The sequence below is a fragment of the Hemitrygon akajei genome, chromosome 11, assembly GCF_048418815.1.
Source record: "Hemitrygon akajei chromosome 11, sHemAka1.3, whole genome shotgun sequence".
Lineage (NCBI taxonomy): Eukaryota > Metazoa > Chordata > Chondrichthyes > Myliobatiformes > Dasyatidae > Hemitrygon > Hemitrygon akajei.
The window spans coordinates 147,589,241-147,613,951 of record NC_133134.1 but is presented as its reverse complement, the minus strand read 5'-3'; the positions used below and the strand labels follow the sequence as shown (position 1 = coordinate 147,613,951).

Here is a 24,711-nt window from a genome sequence, read left to right as displayed (position 1 = left end):
CTGTATGAATTTTGAAATTATCTCTTTCCTGGTGATTTCCTAGATTTTAGTTTTTATTTAAACTGTTTTCATTTTGAGGCATAGCTATGAGCAAACAGTCTAATTTTGATTATTGTTTTTTTTTAAATTGGTGATTACCTACTCCCATTCTAGGCTTCTATATTAAATTCTCTGTTTCATTGGATATAATGACATTAATCATTTTCTCTTCATATTCTGTTATTTTATCATTTCTGACTTGCTAACCCTGTCAGTTGGAATGGGATCATAACAAAAATTCTAGAGGATATAAAAAACTAACATCTTCAGAATTTCATGTCAGTATCTGAGTCATAAAGCATGGAAATTGACCATTTCATTGTATCAACACTAACCATACATATTACTGTAATTCCATTTAAAAGTCCATACATATTAATTCCATGTTCTAGCATTTGGTTTGTCGCCTTCTGTTCAAGTGCTCTTATTTAGAAAGATAATTTCCTAAATAATTATGGATAGGTATTCCAAATCCAAGCTTTGGAACTTTTTTAAGATCATAAGACAGGAGCAAATTACACCATTCAGCCCATCAAGTCTCTTCCATCATGACAGATTTATTTTCCCTCTCAACCTCATTCCCCAGTCTTCTGCCTGTAACCTTTGATGTCCTTGCTAATTAAAAACCTATCAACTTGTGCTTTAAATATACCCAATGACTTGGCCTCCACAATCGTCTGTGAAAAAGAATTTTGCAGATTCACCACCCTCTGGCTAAAGAAATTGCTTTTGATCTCTATAGCATGTAATGACAATTGTACCCTCTGTTCAAAAATGTCCAGAGTTTTAGCTACTCATTCCTGAACTCCATAGTTCAAACCTTAGGTTCTGCAGTCATCAAACCCCAAAGATGTCTCTATTATAGATTTTGTACAAGGTCATGGTGAAGAAATTGGATAAGGGATTTCTTTGGTCTTGAACCTCTTCCACACTTTGGTGTGCCTCTGCAGTCAGTATCATTGGTCTACATGTTGGTCATTGCATGTTAGTGCTCATGTCTTGCTTTCTATGCTATAAATTATTTATTTAAATGCGAATAGAACTCTACTACAGTTTTACTATTACATTTTCCTTCATATTCTCAAAATATGCTCTGTCCTGAAAATGCTTAAAACAAAATCCAGTTTGGTGATCTATTGAAATTTATGGTTGCTAGAAATAATTCAATGCTATCATCTTACTGGGTGAACTGGTGTTTTGTATAATGTATTCCAGCAGGACAATAGCTATAAGGACTTTGTAGAATTATGAAATGATGTAACATTTAAACTGGTGCCATCTTTATTTTTATACCTGTGCACAAAGAATGTGTTGGCAGTTAATTATTGCTGGTAATGCTAGATGAAGAGTTTCATGCAAAGTTTCAGAGTGATTCGAGTTTTACATTTTTAACTCCTGTCAGTTGGAGTCAAGTAAACACTATAATTGCAGTATTTTTGAAACTGGCAAACTATGGTTGAATTCACCTGACTTTTTTTCCATCTCGCTTAAATGCTGCAGACTTTTAAAATGCTAGTTTGATTTTTTTTGTGCTCAATTGCACACATTGTTCTGTGACATTGCAGTATAGGCATTGATTTGTGAAAGTATATTTGTGATTTAGTAAACATTTCATTCAGGATTGGTTTTAAAAAAAAAACAATCATTGGTTTATTCACTATTTCCTCAAAATTTAAAGAAGGTTTAGTTTTTCATATTAAGTTGCCCATATAGCAATGTATAGTACATCAGCAAACACCATGTGAAAAATTCAACCTTTTCTTGCCAGGTGTCTTAATTTAACTGTTAGTCCTTTCTCTCTACCTCTTTCCAGCTACATCTGCCACATTTCACTGTATTTTGCTAATGCAAGTTTTCATTTTCTTGGTTTGCTTTTATCATGGAAGTCTGGAGAGATTTAAGGCTCATGTTCCAGCCTGTGTTCCTTTGCACCCCCCACCCCCGGTCAGTGGCCAAACCAATTCCTGTCTGATGCCACTTGTTTTTTGCCTGGCTGAACTGGTTCTAAAATCAAACAAAAGCACTTTAATTGGATCAAAAAAAAGTATTGCTAGAAATCCTAAACAAGAGTAGAAAGCTTGCAAAACATTCAACAGATCCTGAACTCTTCCCAAATAATAATTGTTGCAAGTTGTGCCTACCTGGCCGTGGGATGTATGGAACATTCTTCTGTTCCAGCCCAATTCCTAACAGTTTCCAGTTCACTGACTCGATCATTATTGCTTCCTGCTTTTGTTGAATTCCATGTTCCATCAACTTAGCTGCTGAATTTTTTCTCTTGCTTTTCCTTTCATTTCTTGACTTCGCTGTCATGGAATGGGGAATACAGTATTGGAAAAAGTAGGATGGGGGCAGTTGCTTAAATGAAAGTTATTATTTATACACATTTAAGATGTATGTAGTATGGTATTTTAAAGCAGTCAGCTGGTGACAACACTGAGTTGTTTGTAAATTAAATATTCAAGAAAAAGTTACTTGAGAGTGACATAGTACTGGTGTTGGAAACCAGACCACTTTGGGCTTGGGGAGACACAAAGAACTGAGAACTGTGCAGTTAATAAAGGATCTTTGGTGTAAATTGAGGGGGAGGAATGGAGATTAAAAAGATGTGGTGTTAATGGGAAACTTCCATTGTAATAAAAGTTATGGGTCAGGAGAAAACACTCCAAATTTTAAAATTTCAGGATAGATTTTGTTTTTCTTTATTGATGCGGCAGTACAATTGATACAGTGCAGATTAGCATCAGTAAGGGCTTTAACAGGGCTGCATATATGGGACTGACAAAAAAAAAGTAGAGCTAATTGAATACAAAGCAAGTTGGTAAATTGGATCCAAGTACTAGAATAGAGTCTGAGAGATACAGCATGGAAATGGGCCCTTTGGCCCATCTGGTCCAGTGCCAGTCAGCATACCTTTCTGAGTTGGTTTAATTTGACCCATATCCATTTTACATTTTTCCTCTCCGTGTACCTGTCCAATGTCTTTTAACCATTGTAACTGCTGCCTCTACCACTCCATATGGCAGCTCATTGTCCTCTTTCTGGAAAAGCTTGCCTCTATAATCCCATTTAAATATTCCCCTTCTTGCCTTGTAGTTTTAGACTTGCCCATGAAAATAGTCCCAGCCTATCTTGTCTCTCCTATAACTCAAGCCCTCCAATCCAGATAGCTTCCTTTTAAATCTTTTTATGCATCTTCTAGCTGAATTGCATCAATCCTACAGAATGCTAACTAGATGTGCTCTCCATATTCTAGGTGTGGTCTTGCCAATGCCTTATACATAGGGTGATAATGGAGGGGTTTTTGTGTGATTGGTAGTCTGAACAATGAACGGTGTACCACAGGCTACATCCACACTACGCCAGATAAATCCGTAACTGAAGCTTTTTCTCTTCATTTTTACCCTCCGTCCACCTAAAACGGCGTTTTCGTCCCCTGAAACCGGAGCTTTTCAGAAACGCTTTCTAGACTGGGTACTTTTGAAAACTCTGCTTGGGCAGATCAGTGTGGACGGGGTAACTGGAGACTTTAGAAAATGCTGTCAGACGGCAGCGCGCTATTTCATTGTTTTCTTGAATGCAACCTAACAATTTCAGAACAGACGGCAACAAGACTGAAGCCAAAAATGTTAGGAATGTACTTACCAAATACTTTGACCCATAACTTACTGAATAAATAAGTATACTGTACTCACTTTGCCCTGTTTTCTGTCCTTGCTCGTACGAAGGTGGTTTACCTATTTATGCAAGTACTTCTCTGACAATAGATGTGTAACAGCCTAATGTAACATTGTATGGAAATACAAGATAACACTGATGCAGACATGTTTTACACATTTAACAAGGTGCTTTATTAATGCAACAGAGGTAGTCAGTTTTTCAATGTTCGTCATCGGCCAGGTCAATCTGTCTGTGAACTCCCTGTCGGTTGCCTCTGTACGCTCCAGTATTTGTGTGTGTTTTTTTTAGTTTTAAGTTCTCCTGCGCGAGAGCCAACAGCTGTTCTTCGTTTTAAGTTTTTCTAGTCTGTAACTACACAAACGCACACTTTTACAGTGAGATTCGACACCAAACATGTTGTTTGTTTTCGGTAGATGTGTCCTGCGCGTGCGCAGGAGGAGGAGATTCGCTGAAATCTCAGTTTCAATGTGGATAGAGATATTTTCAAAAACACATAGTGTGGATGCCTGTCATTTTTACGCGAAACTGGCGTTTTCAAAATTTTCCGGTCTAGTGTGGATGTAGCCTCAGTGCTGGATGTGATTCTTGTTCTTTGTTATGCGTTCAACAATATGGATAGTAATGTAGGTGTAGATGTCGTGAAAATTGGTGTATGTAGTGAGGAAGATAGTTACAAGCAAATTTTGATCAATTGGTAAGAAGGACAGAGCAATAAGAAAGAATCTGATCTTGAGAAATTTGCAGTGGTACTTTTAGAAGGACCGAGAAAGGGTAAAACAGAATGAGGTATTGGAGGTATTGATAACATTAGTCTCAGTGTACAAGTGTGAGGATCCCTGAATGTGGCAGCACAGGGAGATGAGATGAAGAAGGCATACAGGATAAAGTTAAATCACAAACAAGAGAAAATCTTCAGAATCTGGAAAACCAAGCAACACACACACAAAATGCTCAAGGAACTCGGGCAGCATCTATGGGGAAAAAAGTACAGTCAACGTTTCGGGCCAAGACCCTTCGGCAGGACTGATAACATAGTATAACATTGCCCTTTTGACATGCCTTTTCTATTTCCCATTACATCTGTAGTCCACATCCCAGCTACTGTTTGGAGACCTGTGTATAACTGCCATCAGGGTCCCTTTACCCTTGCAGTTTCTTAAGTCAACCCACAAGAATTCAACATCTTCTGATCCTATGTCACATCCTCCTTATGATTTGATGCCATTATTTACCTGCAGAGTCAGACCACCTCCTCTGCCTACCATGTGTAACCTTGGATATTCAGATCCCAAGTACAACCATCCTTCAGCCACAATTCAGTGATGGCCACAACATCATGCCCAACAATCTGCAATAGTGCAATAAGATTGTCCACCTTTATTTCTTATACTCTGTGCATTGAGATAAAGTGTTATCTTAAAGTAAATATGATAAAGTACCATATTTGCTACCTTCTTTGATTCTGCATCCCTAATACACTGATACCCTGCTGGCCACAATTTTGTCCTATCATTTGCCTGCCCTTCCTGACAGGCTGACTGCACGCTATCCTTGTGTTGTTTTTTTCCCATCCATTCTGTCACATCCTGAGTCCCTTCACTCTAGTTCCCATCCCCCTGCCAAATTGGTTTAAACCCTCCCCAACAGCTCTGACAAACCTATCCAGTCTCTGTGGTATTCCACCAGGGGGGGGCGGGGTCATCCCTCACAACAGTATCCAAAATGGTATACTCAATATTGAGGGGAAAGAACCACAGGTGCTCTGACTTCCAGAACGTGTTAACGTTCCTTAATGACTCATCCAATAGATATCCACTGTGATGACCTTCTTCAAGAGGTTAGTAATCTCAGCTCCTGCCTGAGGAGCGACTTGCATCCATTCTAATTTGTCTACCATCACAACAGGTCAACAGCAGATGCTATTTCTTTGGCTCTTAACTCAATCCTGGAACATCTGGACAGCAAAGATGCATACATCAGGATGCTCTTCATTAACTAAAGTTTGGCATTCAATACTATCATTCCCTCAAAACTAATCAATAAGCACCAAGTCCTGGGTTTCAGTACCTGTTTATGCAACTGGATCTTTGATTCCCTTACTTGTAGACCCCAGTTTGGATTACCAACAACATCTCCTTCACAGTCTCCCTCAGGATAAGTGCACCACAAGACTGTGTACTTGGCCCCCTGCTCTACTCCCTTTATATTTATGACTGTGAGGCTAACCATAGCTCCAATGCCATATTTGTTAGCCGATGACACCACTGTCATTGTCCGAATCAAAGGTAGTGATGAATCAGCATATGGGAGGGAGATTGAAAATCTGGCTGGGTGCTGCCACAACAACAACCTCTCACTCAATGTCAACAAGACCAAAGAGATGATTATTGGCTTCAGGAGGAGGAAACCAGAGGTCCATGAATCAGTCCTCATCGGGGGATCAGAGGCGGAGAAGTTCCTCAGTGTTAATCATTTTGAAGGAGCTACCCTGGATTCAGCAGAATATTCCCTCTAATTTGTAATGACCAGTGTGTGCAAAAATCCTGTGCTGTGCAATTTTTTGACCAGTGATGATAACATATACGCAATGAATAATTTCTTCAACAAAACCAGTGTTAAAATCTGCAGACAAATGATTGCTATCTCCACATTGTCAACACCTTCTGCATCAGAAACTGGAAAAGGAAGTGTGATTGTGTATGATTGTGAAATATACTTAACATGCCAATGAGGTAGAGGGTGACAACCTTTTGTGCACAGTTTAAATTTCTTTGTGTGCAAGTAGCAAAAGAATCGTGCCCATGCACACCTTGGAGGGAACACTCACAACGCACTGGAGGAACTCAGCAGGTCGGGCAGCATCCGTGGAAATGAACAGTCAATGTTTTGGGCCGAGACCCTTTGTCAGGACTGAAGAGGGAGGGGCAGGGACCCTATAAAGTAGGTAGAGGGAGGGTGTGAAGGAGAAGGCTTGTAGGTGCCAGGTGAAAAACCAGTAAGGGGAAAGATCAAGTGGTGGGGGAGGGATAGGCAGGAAAGGTGAAGAAGGATTGTAAGGGGAAAGCACTACGGGTAGTAGAAGGAGGCAGAACCATGAGGGAGGTGATAGGCAGCTGGAGGAGGAGGCAGAGTGAAACTAGGGAGGGGGAGGGAATTACTGGAAGTTGGAGAATTCAATGTTTATGCCAAGGGGCTATAGACTACCCAGACGGTATATGAGGTATTGCTCCTCCAAACTGAGTTTGGCCTCATCGTGGCAGTAAAGGAGGCCGTGTATGGACATATCCGAATGGGAATGTGAAGCAGACTTGAAGTGGGTGGCAACCGGGAGATCCTGACTGTTGTGGCGGACACTCTGTCTCCTCCTCCAGTCCAGTAATTCCCTCCCCCTCCCTTTCCACATCCCAGTTTCACATCTGCATCCTTCTCCGGCTGCCTATCACCTCCCTCATGGTTCCGCCTCCTTGTACTACCCATAGCGCTTTCCCTTTACATTCCTTCTTCACCTTTCCTGCCCAAAACTTCCCTGCTTCCCCTCCCCCACCTCTTGATCTTTCCCCTTACTGGTTTTTCACCTGGCACCTACCAACCTTCTCCTTCCCACCCTCACCCCACCTTCTTTATAGGGCCCCTGTCCCCTCCCTCTTCAGTCCTGACGAAGGGTCTTGGCCTGAAAAGTTGACTGTTTGTTTCCACAGATGCTGCCCGACCTGCTGAGTTCCTCCATTGTGTTGTGCATGTTGCATTGACCCCAGCATCTGCAAAGTATGTTGGAAGTTTGTGACGATTCTGCTCATTATCTAAAACTTTGTCAAACTTTGTATGTGTGTAGTGGAGAATATATTGACTGATTGCATCCAAGCTTGGTATGAAAGCACCAATGTATTCCTTGTACAGAAAAGTAGTGGATAGGACCCAGTCCATCGTAGGTATGTCTTTGTTCTGTGGGAGGAAAATGGAACACCCAGAGGAAGCCCATGTGGTCGTAGGGAGAACGTACGTACTCCTTACAGTAGTGGGAACTGAAGCCTGATTTTATTGCTGGTGCTGTAATAGTGTTATGCTAACAACTACACTACTATACTACCCAATAGTGCTTTTTAAAATGTATCAGTTTAGACAACTGCAGCTATCTGGAGCCAGATGGTAAATCATCAGAATTACAAATAATGAGCCAAATACCAAATGTTTGGGATTTACATATGGCTTGATAGTTGTTGATTAAGTGGTTTACTGTATTTGCATTATGAATAAAAGTGCAAAGATATTATGGTACAACATTATTAGATCTTGGACTGCATTGGGAGTACTGATCCAGTTCTGGTTGCTACTCTTGAATGGATCTGATGATCTGGAGAGGTTGCAGAGGAGATGCACCAGGATGATGCCTTCAAGAGACTGCGTACTTTGAGTTTGTTTTCTTTGGAGCAGAGGAGAGTGATCATCTTGATAGAGGTATATAAAGAAAAGGTCCATTCTAGATGTAGTGATTGGTGGGGGGGGGGGGAATACATACTGGATTAATTAACTATGACTTTGTTAGGTTTGAGAGGGAAAAGCAAGAGCTATTACCCAAGATTTTTTTTAAAATTAGTTGACCAAAAGAAAAAGAATGTAGGTAAACTGATGAATAGAGAGATTTGCTCAGTAATTGCCCTTTTTTAAAAAGAGGCTATATATGAATTTATCAAATTATTTTTAGAAAATAATATTAATATCCCATGCCAAGAAGAGCGGAAAATGGAAATCCAACAGTAAGAATTCAGTAGAGCTAGAAATGTTGGCTTTGAAAACATAGCAAACTGGAACATAAACTTCTAAAGCTTTCCTTTTTATAATTATTATTTTCACCTGCATATTCTCCCATCAATATTTATTGCATACCAAAGAGGACAAAATTAATTGGTATTGGCATATAAGACAAAAATGGTGGATATGAGGGGTTTTTTAAAATGAATTTTTAAAAGTAGTTGGTATCTCCAGGAGATAATTTCTGTTTTGTGTTGCTGAAACATAGAACAGTCAAAGTGAATTGGGAGGATGAGAATGAGAAACTTGGTGACAAGAGAATTGAACCAGTATGAGCTGATCCATAATTCCACATGAATGTGACTTTTGGTTTCATGCAAGACCCATTTAGGATTGGTGGGGGGGGGGGACGAATCTGGCTAGAAATTTCCACGTGGGATTTGATAAAAATTGCGTGCTTGTATTATCTTCCAAGAAAAATGAGTTTACAGTTCTGTATCTGAACAATGTTTCCAAATGTTAGATTGGTCTGGTGTTGAAATGAGACATCTTTCAAAATCTTTGCTGTTGTTCCCTGAAGAATAAATTGTTTCATTACTGGTGCATAGTATTTAAGGAAGCAATTACCTAGTGCAGAAAAGTATTTATCTAATATCCGTCAACAGCTGACTGGTTCACACCAATTTCACAATACAGACTAACAATGTAATGAGAATGACTTGTGAATTTACGATCAATCCTATGGATGACTTCCTTTGCTGAATTATTCCAGGAAGTGGATAGGGAATGTGGAGATGTGGGGGGGGGGGGGGGGGGCAGAGCAGAGCATCCACTTTTTCTTCTTTCCTGGCTTTTCCTAATTTTATTGCATTATAATCTGTTTACATTGCAGAAGACAAATTGAATTCACTGATGCTGGAAGAATGCATGATAAGTTTCTGTTTATTAATAATGTGCAGCAATGTGAATGGTGTTTAAGAATGAGTTTGATATCTATGTTGTGTGAAGGCACTCTGATTTATCTGTGTTGTAAGGCTCTTGGAAAATAAGTGATGTTTATTAATAGGATTAGATCTTGACCAAGTGTAGGTTGTATCTGTTAAAATAGTTTGATTTCCATTGTTGAAAATACAATAAATTGGATTTTGTACTTGGGGCAACAGTAGTTTGAAGCATGCATGCTTTTTCTTGCAATAAAGTCCTTCAGGATGTCTAGTCCCTGGGCAAAGACTGTCTTGGCTAAGCACTCAACAATAGCTGGCTTGAGAGATCTTTCACAAATACAGCCGGCCCTTCTTATCCGCGGGGGATTGGTTCCGGGATCCCCCGCGGATTCCAACATTCGCGAATGCTCAAGTTCCTTATTCAACCTGTCTCAGTGCGGTGGACATTAGGACCCGGCGCCAGAGCTCTGAATGCACAGTGTTTCTGTTCACTAAAATAATCACGATCACGATTGAAAATAAAGTGGAAATAGTAAAGCGATCGGAAAGAGGTGAAACGCCATCGGTCATTGGAAAAGTGTTAGGCTATGTCGGTCAATGATCGGAACAATTTTAAAGGATAAAGTGAGAAAGGCTCTGCCCTGATGAAAGCTACAATTATTACTAAGCAACGCAGTAGTTTAATTATTGGGTTTTGGGTTTTTGATCCTCCACATCAACCTGGCATGGTGGAGAGCGCACTTGATAGCGGTCTGTCACTGGATTGAACTCGGGAAGAAGTTCCTGAGCCCGGCGCTGAAACGTACTTTCTTAAGTGTTTTATATGCATAGAAAGATAAAATGTATACTATATTCTAAGACAAACTTTTGACTAACTGACGCTAAATAATACCGGATGTACCTGTTCCGACTTACTGAGTAAGAACTTCAGATTTTTTTCGATCCCGATCCACGATAACCCACGCACATCCTCCCGCATACTTTAAATTATCTCTAGATTACTTATAATACCTAATACAATGTAAATACTATGTAAAATAGTTGTTATACTGCATTGTTTTAAGGAATAAAGTCTATAATGCTCGAACAACAAGCACTGTAAGAGCACTTCTGGGTTTTGGCGATTCGCGGTTGGTTGAATTCGCGGATAAGGAGGGCTGACTATATTTCTTTAAAGTTAAATAGTTGAAATATCAACTATTTACACACAAAAGCAAATAAATGCCTTTTAACTGGACTGAATTGATTCAAATTAATGTCATCTTTGGTTCTATGGACTGCTGTTATTCCCACTGATTTCAGTAGTCCTGCAGAGCCTGTGACAGACAGAAATGCTGTGAAATCTGAGTTACTTTGAAGTCTATGAAGCTGTTGGCTTGGTGCAGGTGAGTTAGTGTTAGTATTTAAGTTTCAGTCAATCCATCCTTCCACTTAACTATGTTTAAGAATTCCCTACTTAACCAAATCTGCCGAGCAAATCCAAGTAAATCTGCTAGATTTTCAGCAAAGTTTGGATCCATGGAAGCTTTTCTACGTTAAGCTATTGAAGGGAAGTTCACGAATTTTAGTAACCATGAGATGCAAAGTTTATTGATGGATGAGATGATACAGTGGCATGCAAAGGTCTGGGCACCCCTAGTCAAAATTTCTGTTACTGTAAATAGCTAAGTGAATAAAACATGACCTGATTTCCAAAAGGCATAAAGTTAAAGATGACATATTTCTTTAATATTTTAAGCAAGATTACTTTATTATTTCCATCTTTTACAGTTTCAAAATAACAAAAAAGGAAAAGGGCCCCAAGCAAAAGTTTGGGCACCCTGCATGGTCAGTACTTAGTAACACCCCCTTTGGCAAGTATCACAGTTTGTAAACGCCTCCTGTAGCCAGCTAAGAGTCTTTCAATTCTTTGGGGGATTTTCACCCATTCTTCCTTGCAAAAGGCTTCTAGTTCTGAGAGATTCTTGGGCCATCTTGCATGGTCTGCTCTTTTGAGGTCTATCCACAGGTTTTCGATGATGTTTAGGTTGGAGGACTGTGAGGGCTATAGCAAAACCTTCAGCTTGTGCCTCTTGAGGTAGTTCATTGTGGATTTTGAGGTGTGTTTAGGATCATTATCCTGTTTGTAGAAATGTTCCCCGTACCACTGGCTGCAACATAAGCCCAAAGCATGATTGATCCACCCCTGTGCTTAACAGTTGGAGAGATGTTCTTTTCATGAAATTCTGCACCCTTTTTTCTCCAAACATACCTTTGCTCATTGCAGTCAAAAAGTTCTATTTTAACTTCATCAGTCCATAGGACTTGTTTCCAAAATGCATCAGGCTTATTTAGATGCTCCCTTGCAAACTTCTGACGCTGAATTTTGTGGTGAGGACACAGGAAAGGTTTTCTTCTGATGACTCTCCGATGAAGGTCATATTTGTGCAGGTGTCACTGCACAGTAGAACAGTGCACCACCAGTCCAGAGTCTGCTAAATCTTCCTGAAGGTCTTTTGCAGTCAAACGGGGGTTTTGATTTGCCGTTCTAGCAATCCTACGAGCAGTTCCACCGGAAAGTTTTCTTGGTCTTCCAGACCTCAACTCTACCTCCTCCATTCCTGTTAACTGCCATTTCTTAATTACATTATGAACTGAGGAAATGGCTACCTGAAAACGTTTTGCTATCTTATAGCCTTCTCCTGCTTTGTGGGCATCATTTATTTTAATTTTCAGAGTGCTAGACAGCTGCTCAGAGGAGCCCATGGCTGCTGATTGTTGGGACAAGGTTTGAGGAGTCAGGGTATTTATAAAGTTTTGAAATTTGCATTACCTGGCCTTTCCTAACGATGACTGTGAACAGGCCATAGCCCTAACAAACTAATTAAGGTCTGAGACCTTGGTAAAAGTTATCTGAGAGCTCCAATCTCTTGGGGTGCCCAAACTTTTGCATAGTGCTCCTTTCCTTTTTCCCCCACTAAAATTGTACAAAACAAAAATAATACACTTGCTTAAAATGTTGAAAAGAATGTTTCATCTTTAACTTTATGACTTTTGGCGATCAGTTCATCTTCTACTCAACTATTCACAGTAACAGAAATTTTGATCAGGTGTACCCAAACTTTTGCATGCCGCTGTATGTCTAACTAATAAGTAACGAGGAAGAAGAATAGCCCTTAACATGGCAGTGGAGTTATTGGGGCACTGTCATGACCGTGTTTCCGTAGCAAGCTATTCTTGTTTTTACGAGGCCGAGTTGGTAGCTTGATGCTCAACCCGACTTGGATTTGAACTCGGAAACCTTCGCTCCGGAGTCCGGCGCTGATATTATTGCGCCACCAAGCAGAACATTATAAGTGTTTCTCTTCCATCTTTCATTTTAGCCGATTAAACTGAAGCAGATCTTCAATATGCTTTGTTCTGTTGACTTTTAATTATTGAACTGCACTGTTGAGACTTGTAACATCAGACATACCTGTAGTTGCACTTAACACTTTCAAAAGTCTTGTGTGAAGAGATAAGAAAAATTGGTGTTTTTAGAGAAGGGTTTAAGTTGAAACATAGATATTGCAAGTGATATAAATAGGAACATAAAATTACGAAAACACTGCTTGATTAATATTGAGAACGTAATATGGATGTTGATTTTGGCCTAAAAGAAAATTTTCAGCAGAAAATGCAAATGTGCATTAAGATATGCATGTCCATGCATACATCACTAAAATGTGGTCATTAAGTACAAAAAGAGCTGGTGGAATTTTGACCTTAAAATCCAAGAATGTGAAGTGGAGGAAATTTTGCAGTAGTTGAACATGTCCCTAATTAAACCACTTTCTGAATATTGCATGTAGTTTTGGTCACACTAGAAACGATGCATTGACCTTAAATTTGCTAATACCTCTACAAAATTGTGGTTAAACCACTTAATTGTGTTCCTTAATGCAACTGAGGAAGAACATGTCGTCCCTGAAATACAGTGCATAGTCATCAGAATTTTAACAGGACTTTGAAAATTATCCTGTGGGAAGTGGTTTTATAAGTTAGACGTACACCCAGATAAATATTTGAGACTTTTGAACTTCTATCTACCCAGTTAATTTACTTCAGGAGCAATTTTCTGCTGCTGAAGGAATTTTGGACAAAGCAGATTGACTGTTTGGAAGCGATGCTAGGAAATTCATGGTGGTGATGTAAATCTCTTTCTTATTTAGAAAAATATTGCTACATCAATTAATTTTAAATCTAGAGTTAAATAAAATTGTGGCAGAATCTCTATTAAAAAATATGAAGAATTGAGTCCAAATGAGATTGGGGGATCTATTTCCTAAACAGAGATTTAATGTCATATCTAAATGAACTAGCTGGCGTGTGAGAATGTTTTAAAAATGCACTAAACCATTAAGATTTTGAAAGGTCTGTTTATGATTTAAAAAAAGTCATATTTAGAACATGTTAGACATATGAACTGAAATCTTTTCAATTTGTTTTTCTTGTACCAAAAACTAAAATTTTGAATGTACATGGAGTAGCTCAGTAGCATATTTTAGTGTGAATTCACATGAAATTCAAAGTGTAAGATGGAATTCTAACAGCTTTTGTACTGCAGATTTAATAAGGACAACCTTTGACTTGTCTAATATGTTTGAGTGTACTTATTTATGGAAGAATAATGGTATTTTTATGAACATATAGTTAAAATTTATTACTGCTTTTTCCAGGTTTTAATAATGGCAGTAAACGTTTATTCTACATCTGTGACCAGTGACAACCTAAGCCGGCATGATATGTTGGCTTGGATTAACGATTCTCTTCAATTGAGCTACACAAAAATTGAACAGCTGTGCTCTGGTAAATATACTTTTGTACTGGATACCTTTATTTTGTAAATTTATGTGTTTGTCAAAAGACGATCTTGTGTTATCTTAGAGAATCTATATGACTTGTGGGGAAAGGGAAATTACCAACAATTGTGTTGTGTGCCTTGAAGTTGCATTATACTTTTTTTCATACCCATCTTCTTCAAAATAAATTCTTTTTTGTTTATAGTATCCTATCAAATTTTATATCAGCCTTGGCTCACTGCCCTTTCAACTGATTTAGTGGGTTATGTGTTCACGTCTGTTTCTAGAGAGCTAATCAAAGTTGACATTTTAATACACTATTGAAAGAGGTATGCACTATCGTAGGTGTTGTCTTTCCAGATGATACATTACTGTTGAGGCCAGGTCTGCTCTTTAACTAACCTTGTAGATCTTCTGACACGTGCTGTACAGATGTGGTGCTCCAAAATTACACTGGCAACATGATACATACCTGCACAACTGTGCAATTCAGAGATGTGGTCAATGGCAGTAACTTTGCATAGGAAAATAGATGCATTCAATCAACAGCACCAGTGTATCCCCTTCAAGCTCAATACTAACACTAGCAGTCCTAGAACTGCATGTCTAGCAGTCACTAGAATAGTTAAGTTTGATCAATTTCACTTCTTCAGATGCTTTTGAACATAAAGAGGCCTTGGGCTATTACATCAGAGCCCTGCTCTTCACATCAACAATTTAGCACTGTCCTTCAGTGAGGCTCTAGAGGAATTGACAGTTGAATTGGGTGCAAGTGGAGATTGACTTTGATCATCTTGGAACTGGGCTTTGCTGTGCATGGTGCTACCAAGGATAAAGTTATAGTACACTGGACATGAACAAAAATGAATTTTTAAAATCACTAAACAAGAAGTATTTTGTTTCAGTGTTAATGACTTGCTCTTAATTCATCTGTTAAAGGGAGTGTCCAAGACGATAATTGTTATTATAATTGTGTATGCCATGAATGAGCAAAGCAGAGCTGATGAAATAACTGAGCTGGCAAAGGAAGTGATGAGCAACAAGCATAACAGACTTGATCCTAATGAGTTACAATTTTAGTGCTACTGAGATGATACAGTTTTGTTCATCTGCACTTATTAAAAGCAAGATAATTTTTCTGCATTGCATGTAAACTGTAGTCATCTGGTTAGTTTTGACATTTAATATTTGGGAAAGAAGGCAAAGGTTACTCCACTTTAGGCTACTTGTTCTCTGGCTTCTCCAAAATCAATGATGGATAACCAAAGTGGTAAAGTAAATTATACCACCAGCAATTTTTTATTATTTTTCTTTTTCCACAGCTTAAGTGAGTGATCTAATTGTAATTGTAGGTAAAAGGTAAAGTATTTTCAGACAAGGCTGAAAAGGACTCCTAATAGCCAGGATACTCAAGGGATATGTAGCAACTTAATCATAAAGTAAATGTGATTTTGTTTTAAAGGAGCAGCATATTGCCAGTTTATGGACATGCTTTTCCCCGGTTGTGTTGGATTGAAGAAGGTAAAATTTCAAGCCAAACTGGAACATGAATATATTCACAATTTCAAGCTTTTACAAGCAGCTTTCAAGAGAATGGGTGTTGACAAAGTAAGTTGAAGGTTATAAACTACTCGTTTTGCATTTGACATGTGGTCATTTTACAATAGATGTAATTGCCCCTTTATGCATAGAATGCCTTAGGACTTTACATGGCCCCTCTTGGCTCTCCTAATCCTTCTCATGGGTTCTTTACTCACTTCCTTTTAAAGGGCTCTGTTTGATTTTTATCTAAGTCTTGCATACATTTCCTTTTTCCTCTTAACTAAATTCACCATCTTTTGACATTCAAGATTTCCTTATCTCGCCATTCTTGTCCTCCTTACTGCAATATACCTGTCCTAGACTCTGTGCAGTTGGCCTTTAAACACCCTGCATATGTCAGATGTGGACGATCAAAAATAGCTGTTCTTCCTAGTTCCTGCCTAGTATTCCTGTAACTTGCCTTGCTTCAATTTCATATTCTTCTGCAAGATCTGTATTTATCCTTGAACTATCTTAAAACTTAAGGAGTTGTGGTCACTGTTTGCTAACTGTTCTCCCACTGAAAGCCAGGCTTGTTACCCAACACCAGGTCTAGTAGGGCCTCTCTTGTTGAACTATCTACATATTGATTTAAGAAACCCCTTGGATATGCCTAACAAATTCTGCCCCATCTAAATTTCTTGCGTTAAGGAGGTCCCAGTCTATAGAAAATAATATTTTTGCTCATTTGTGCTGAATAAACAAATGTAGGTAAAGTGGCGTAAATGCCTAATTGTGTATTTTCCTTTTGTTCAGATTATCCCTGTTGATAAACTAGTGAAAGGGAAGTTTCAAGATAATTTTGAGTTTGTTCAATGGTTCAAGAAGTTCTTTGATGCAAACTACGATGGTAAAGATTATGATCCAATACTTGCTCGGCAAGGTCAGGATGCAGGCCCACCACCTAATCACGGTGACCAGGTTTTGAACAAAACCAAGAAAACACTCAGTACTGGAAGCACAGGTATTCCATTTAATTTGGTTAACTTGTTCAGTAATTTTATTATTAAAATAGTTATGGCAATGTATTATTTAGATCTTGTCAAAAATTTGTCTAAACGCGAAAGTTCTTTGCAAAATTTCGTTCAGCTTAAATGTCAGAATTATTTCAATTAATGAAGATTTTGTGAAAACTAAAATGAGTATGATCTTTATTCTTTGCTTTGCCTGACTAAACACTTCACATTGTTGTAAACTGTCTTTGATTTTCTTGTAATTTTTTTTTGCTTCAATGTGTTTATACATGCGTCTAATTTTGGTATCATGCTGCCTGCTGTTTTAGATTTTGTATAACACTAATCTAGAAAGCTGTTCCTATTACTAATGACAATCTTCATTGTTGCCCTATTAAGGTTGTTTAGAATTTTCTTTCTGTTCACCTTTTGCATGGCATAGAAGAATATATCTATGCTTCTAAACTTTCCATTTGCAATGGTACTAATTAATTGCTTTCCAATTTATTATAGAGCCCATATTATCCTAATCAGCACCAGATGGTACATTTTTTCTTATTGTGTAATATTTTCATTTGTCTGTAGTATGAAAGTGTAGCATACTTTGTGCACTTTGACCTTATGTGGAATAACTTGGCTTTGGAAGCTATGGGTACATTTCATGCATTGTGCCTGGAAGACTACTTTCAAAGTGGAACAGAAAATTGGAGGCAGAAGTTATTGCAAGCATTATTTTTTGTGTATAGTCTGATGTGTATTTGGAGAGATACCAAGTGGTGCAGGTTCTTGTCTAACATTATGCAAAATTCTACTGTTTGACAACCTTTTAGTTGTCCTAGTGAAGGCATGCTGGTTAGCAGGTCTACTGAAACGTGCCTTAAAGTTTGCCAATTATTATTCTTCGTAGTTAAAACATTAAAATGCTTTCTGACTGGAGAAACACTTACAGTTTGACTTAATTATCATTGCAACATACAGTTACTACAAATTTCTTCCATTTTAAAGTGTAATTTGTTAAAGGCTCCTTTTTTTCCCAGTAATGCCTTTGCATGTAAATTGTTGAAGGTCATTGGATAGCCACTAGCTGTCACATAAAGTGTCCTTGCTTTCCCATCAATTTGATTTTATTGCTGCTTCTATATATCAGTGAAGGACCTGTAAAATTGTTAGGATTAACTGTTTAAGGCAATCTGAAAATGAATACAGTATACACTTACACTGCCTTTTTCCTAATGATTCCTGTGAACTTTTACTTGTTTATTTAGTGATGTTGAATGAGAAAGGAAAATAACTATAAATGTAGTTTCAGGTCTATACGTTCAAAATCTTCAGACTCTCTTCAAATCATAAAATGGAATTCCATTTGTTATAATCCTTTTTCTTTTTAAAATTTCATGCCCATTATCATAGGTTTTACATTGGTAAAATAAAACAATGAGCAGCTCCTGCTAAATATGATCATTTTCTGCAAATGTTTTTCTGACTGTCTCTTTGGAAGATCTTGCAGAGCAGACTCTTTCTTGTGGTTAATGCCAGGATTTTAGAATATTAAGCAATTCAGTTTCAATTCCCTTGTGCCGATAGACTAAACATCTTGACATTTTACAAGAATGCCAGCATATTTATATACATATTTTGCTGGCTATCTTGGGATTCCTGCTGTAAACTTTTCTGTTCTATAAATTACAGATGACAGTCCAAATGCTACCATCAGAGAAGAACCTCTGAAACCAAGTATCTTTGTAACAAATTTAACAAGAAAAATTGGTATCTAATAGTACCTTTTTTTTTAAGACAGTGTTCTGTTCACACACACTGTGGTGTTAAAAGTAAGCATGGAATTCAACACATTTGTTATTTTGTACATCATTTAGAGGTTTAATTGCACTTTTTGAAGGAAGAAAGGGAAAAGCCAGGATTAAACTAAAATACTGCACAGCAGTTATTCTGCATCAACACTAATGCATAATTATAATAGGACCTCTGCTATCCAATACCTCAATTGAAACTGGTGGATTCCAAAATTGAAGAATAAAATAACTAATATGAATAATTTTAAGGGTAATTAAGTATGCAGTGATATTGAAATTTTTTTAATTGAAATTCCTGGGGAGAGCAAAATTGGGAGGAAAGGATGAGATGATATAGGTTTTGACAAATTAATGAAATTGCATTTATTTATGTAGTAATTAATAATCTGTATAAAGTGTAAACATTCTTATACCCATCCTTGATTTTTTTTTTGCGGTGCCAACACTTTCTTTCCTTCAACTTATTTTCACCACAGACCCATATGGGGTACCTCCAAAAGGAATTAATGGTCTGGGAGGGTATGGAATGTAAAATTGAATTTGTAGATTGCTTTGATTGCTCAAACCTTAATGAAGTTCTATAATACTTTTGGGTCTGCTAATCAAACCTAAATTTTCCAGATGTACTGAAAACAGTATGTCTTTGTAGAATAGTGAAAGTGTTGAGCCAGAATACTAAAAGTATTTTGTTTATTCCTCAACTAAATTCCCACTCACTGGGTTGAATTTCTTTTGGTTTTGGTTGGATCTAAGATTTAATTTTGTGCACTATTTCTCCACTTAAACACTGAATATTTGAATGCACTTGTTTATTAATCAGGCTGAGACTAAATCTATAAATTGCATCAGTTGTGAACAAGACACTGAAACTCATGGACAGCTATTGTTTCTAATTGTTAATATAATATTTCTGGTAATTTTCTTACCTCTTGTGCGAATGTTTATTTGTTTTAGTAACTCAAAAGGTTTATCCAACACCAAAAGTTTCAGCTACTCCAAAACCTGTGTCAGCTGCACCAAAAAGGCCTGCGATGGTGGGGAATGGTGATGCACAAGTTGCAGAGTTAGCTCAACAGGTAACTAGAAATTCATCCTTTTAGTACTCAGTGTTAACCCTAACCCTAATGCATTTGTATTTGAAAGCTCCTATGCTTTAAGGCAGTATTTAATTTAAATTGTAAATGAATTGGTTAATAAGGTGCATGTTCAGTTATTAAAACATTGAAAATTATGTGAAAACTTACTCTTGAACATGCTGTAAATTCATATTATGCACTAAAATATGAAAGGAGCAGGAAGAAGATATTCAGTTGTTAGAATGTAGAATTTTGGTGAATGCAGATTACATTTGCTCAATTCTGTTTGGGTTGTGTTGAAGAAAATGTAAAAGATTAAATGGCCTGGGAAGAGAAAATGGTAGAGCAGATGGCTTTAAAACAAATTCAGTAACAACCCTCTACATTGATTTTTTTTTTTAAATTCTAAAATTTTATTGTTAATTCTCTTTCAAATGAGTATTGAAGAATTCTTTGAGAAATTTGCTTTCAAAGTTGGATCCTTGGTCATTTTTATCAGGTAATGTTTTTATACAAGTGATTTATGTAAAAAAAAACTTGGTTCTGAACTGCTTCCTCTGGTGCCGAACAATTTTCTAAGTTTACTTGCATTGCATGTTTCCCTATTTTTGCACAATGATGCTGTTTCCATTTCCAGGGAGATTATCTCTACATTATGATGAATAAATTTCCAGTGGTTGTTGTTGTTTTTTTTTTAGGCGTTCGTGTTTTTTTTAAGAAATTGTTTCTTTTCAAATAACATTTCATTTGAATTTTTATTAAATACTTGAGTTACTACAATAGTATATTCTTTTGCACAGATCAATGTACTAAAAATTACGGTGGAAGATCTTGAAAAAGAAAGAGACTTTTATTTTGGCAAACTGAGAAATATTGAGTTAATCTGCCAAGAAAACGAACAAGATAATGATCCAGTGATCCAGCGAATTGTGGAGATTTTGTATGCAACTGATGTAAGTATCGTTTGCCTTATTAGACTGGCTCGTTTCATAACAGCAAACATATATACTTTTCAATTATACATTGATCAGGTCTGAATTTTATGACGTTCCCTATTCTGCATTATTATTTTCCCCCCAAAAAATTGATTTTTTTTTTAAAGTAAGAAATATAGTTTTAGTAAGGAAAAGGGTACTTTAAATGAAAACTTTATATAAGATCCCAAAGAATAACATTTAATGTAATGTAGATGCTCAAATTCCCAAGATTATTTTTGTGATAGGCTATCTCAAAGATACTAAATACCGTAGATGTCGGATTATAAGCCGCTACTTTTTTCCCATGCTTTGAACAGCATTGAACATAGCGGCTTATAATAAGGTGCGGCTAATAGAAAGTTTTTTCCCATGCCGCCAAAACATTTTGCCTCGTAACAGTAGACCAATAAAATTGATGAGTAGTTCACAGAGGTCCAATGAAATTGTACGATAAATCAAGCGCACTTCACAAATTATTGTAAATCAGCCATTTGTACTCACCCTCATCAACATGGAAAACACTCGAAGAAAAGCATATGATGCAGCTTTTAAGTTAAAGGCAATCAATCTGGCGGTTGAACAAGGAAATCGAGCTGCTGCGCGTAATCTTGGCATACATGAATCGATGGTGAGACGGTGGAGATTTAATTTGGGACTGCCGCTTCAGGTCAGGAATGGCTCACGTGATATTAGACAGCAGTACAAGGGAGGGAGGGAGCGAAACTGAGGATTCCGCTGCACCGAAACTGCTAGCGATTCAGTAAACAAAAAAACAGTAAAACTCGTGTGTGAATGGTATCGGGCCAATAAGGACACAAGTGTCCGATGTTACCAAATACCGGTAGGTATAACAAAGTTTAGCCTTACCAAATATGTGTAGCGAGGGTTTGGTTTGGGGGAAAAAGGAGTATAAATAAGAGCAGAATGTAAGGGGAAGGCAAAACGCGTTCTGCAATAAAGCCACGCTGCACTGTAATCCGGTGTTGGTTGTCTCTCTTCCAAAACGAACACAGGGCAGAATTTGAAGCCCAACACGTGTAATATCTTTCTGTGTAAATATCTCATATTACAAGCGGCCGAAAATCCGGTGCGCCGAAAATCCGGTCCGCCGGAAATCCGGTCCGCCGGAAATCCAGTGCGCCGAAAATCCGTTCCGCCTGAAATTCGGTGCGGCCTAAAATCCGATGCGGCCTGTATAATAAAAAAAATGATTTTATTTCTAAAATTAGAGCCAGCGGCTTTTAATCAGGTGCGCTCTGTAGTCCGGAATCTACGGTAAATGCATTGTGTGAAGGAGTTCTGAGTGAACTAGGATGTGCATGTTTTTAAGCTCTTAATAAATTCAGTTTTAGGAGAAAATAATGTTGCTATAAAGTTAAGTACACTCAGATCCCGCTTAATGCTGAGGATGCGTTCCTTGGAAGTGGAGTGCTATGTAAATTGGTGCTTTGTGGGGTCATTATATAACATTACATAAATGGAGATGTGTGTCTGACTTTCTTTAAATCAAACCTGAGATGTATGATATATTCTTTTATCTATACACAGTAATTCATGGAGTAACAAACACGCAAATAGGCTTAATCTGTACATCAATGGAGCAGCAACACATCGCAGCAACAGAGGAGGGAAGCGGGTGTTGGTTACATCTTAGAGGAGGGACCAGGCTGTGGGCCTTCAAGTAGGCGTAGAGATTTGACTTCCTTTAAGTTTCCTCTTGTGAAGCAGTTCTTGGTAGTAGGAAATCATGTCAAGACCACCTCTCTTTGCTTTATTGCTTCTCTCCCAGTCAGGTTCATTATCAATGGACATCGCTAATTTCAAAGAGGTGCCAACATTAACCTCATGCTCACCAGCATCCAAATAGCATATCACTTGCAGTTTCACATCCATGCTAAAGATTTTCCTTGACAGCTTAGACGTACTGCCCTCACTGGAAGTTGCAGACTGTTTTCCAGATATTAGGGGTAAAAAGAAATAGAATAAATTGACGAGGGAGCAAGAACATTTACACATGCAGAGGAGGCAGTGCGTGAATACACAATTGGCTGTGAGAGGCTTAGAGTGTGTGTAATGTGCTCTCATTGGCTGATTGGAAAGCTTTAAGCAAATACAACATTACTGATTGTATTTACTAGTAAATAGTAATGTATCCTTAATTTAAATCTTTTTAAGACCTAATTTCCAAAGGTCCAAAAGCACGAAATTATCTAACCCTCATTATTCAGAGCTGTGGTCATCCAAAACTTTTTGTTTGAACTTTATTTGTTCAGTTATCTCGTAATTCCTTCAGTTTAGAATCTGTCATCGATTGAAGGGGGACACCTCCAGTTGCCTCCATTTGGTCCAACTTGTTTATACAATTTTTTCCGAGGAGTTATTTTGTGTTCCAAAATTCTTTTCACATGAGCATGACAAAGGCCAAAGGATCTCCTTATGGGATTATTTGAGTTCACACAATGCAAGTCATTTGAATATGACTTGAGGTGATGAGAAATGCTATTGTATAATTTCCTTGGCGATGTGGAACAGAATATTTTTAATCAATGTAACTTGTTTTGTAAAAAATGGAAGAAAATGCCATCAGGTTTTATCACCTAATTTGACCTAAGTTTATTCCTATTTCCCCCATATTTTATCTCCCTCACAACCTTCTGCTTCCTGACTGTCAGTAAACATTGTTTGCAAAATCAAACTGCACTAATTCTGTTTTATTTCTGTGCATAGAGCTTTTACAAATTCTGATGCTATTTTTGTTATTTGCTCTAGTGTACAATGGTTTGGATCACAACATTTTAAGTCACTTGATTTTAAAATTTCAGACTCTCACCTATGACAAATGTAAGTAATCTTTAATTTCAATGAAGTGATTTCAAATACTGCAAAAATAAAAATTTGCTTTATTGCAGGAGGGATTTGCTGTACCAGATGTAGCAGATGAACAGCCAGAAGAACAGGAAGAATATTAAACTTGGATGCAGCATACCTATGGTTGGAATATCCTGCCAAAAATCATGTGTGCACGTGCACATCCACAGAGGAAAAGACACTCTTATTTTCTGTAAAGTCAAAAGAGCTTTGTTTGTAATTTTGTTAGTGTAAGCAAAATTAAAATGTACCTCCTTTCTAAATAAGTGCACTTTGCAGAAGTTTCAGTCCACATTGAGCAATGACTGCTTCTACACTTCACATCTTGAGCAGTATTTGCAGGTGTGGAATGGATATTCTTGAAGATCCTGCAGAGTACCACTATAACATCTTGATTCTTTTTTTTTTGCCATCACGAAAAGCAGACCTGCTCTTGACAGTGTTAAAAGAGGATGATAGAATGATCACTGCATGATGACTGAAAATTGCACTGTAATGGAAAGTGTATAGAATGGTTCAGATCTTTATACATTATCAGTTATGTTAATAGTTATAGTGCGTTCCAAACTATGTTGTGTGTACGTGGCAAGCCAGTTCAATTGATGTGCAAGAAATAAGTTGGCAATTAAATGCCGTGCATGAATTTTGTATGGTGAAATTGACGTTGGATCAACTGCAGGAAATTGCTGTGGTGCTAAAAGTTCCCACCACCAATTGTGCTTGTACTACAGCAGTAAAGTATTTCCTGAATTCTTCTGTGGCCTTTTATTCCTTTTGCTGCCCTAAGACTTCAGTATGCTGTAAGAAAAATCAAACTTGGTCTTAAAATTACAGGGTGTTTTTCTACTCAGATCAATTTCTAATAACAATAAAGTTTGATATTTCAACAAAATTGTCTGTTGGAAATGTTGGTACATTTATAATCTTTTTTAAATATTCTGATTACTTAGGACATTTCTAAAGAATAGTTTATTGCTAATTTAATTCAATTGGTTGTAATATTTAAAGCTACATTTGTTCTGATTAAGATTTTTAGTTTATTCAGTAACAAGGATTAGAACAAGAAAGGAGGTTAATTAGGCAACATTATGGAAATTTCTCTCTGCCGCTTTATTTCCTTCCTAGTTGGAAATGTGTCTTTTTTTATTTAGTGTTATCAATCAAATGCCCATCTTTTGTATATTGAAAACTATTAAAAAAAAAACAATTTAA

The 24,711-nt window shown here is 37.5% G+C and overlaps 1 protein-coding gene across 2 annotated transcripts in view; it reads left to right on the top strand.

Moving 5' to 3' along the window:
* LOC140736109 (microtubule-associated protein RP/EB family member 1-like) overlaps positions 1-24,711 on the top strand; it is a 29,205-nt gene extending 4,494 nt beyond the window's left edge. For both annotated transcript variants that reach the window (XM_073061886.1, XM_073061887.1), the window contains 6 exons: positions 14,111-14,240; positions 15,696-15,841; positions 16,571-16,778; positions 19,533-19,654; positions 20,455-20,607; positions 23,541-24,711. In XM_073061886.1, coding sequence (XP_072917987.1) covers positions 14,120-14,240; positions 15,696-15,841; positions 16,571-16,778; positions 19,533-19,654; positions 20,455-20,607; positions 23,541-23,600 — 810 coding nt within the window. In that variant the 5' untranslated portion in view covers positions 14,111-14,119 and the 3' untranslated portion in view covers positions 23,601-24,711. The remainder of the gene's footprint in view (positions 1-14,110; positions 14,241-15,695; positions 15,842-16,570; positions 16,779-19,532; positions 19,655-20,454; positions 20,608-23,540) is intronic.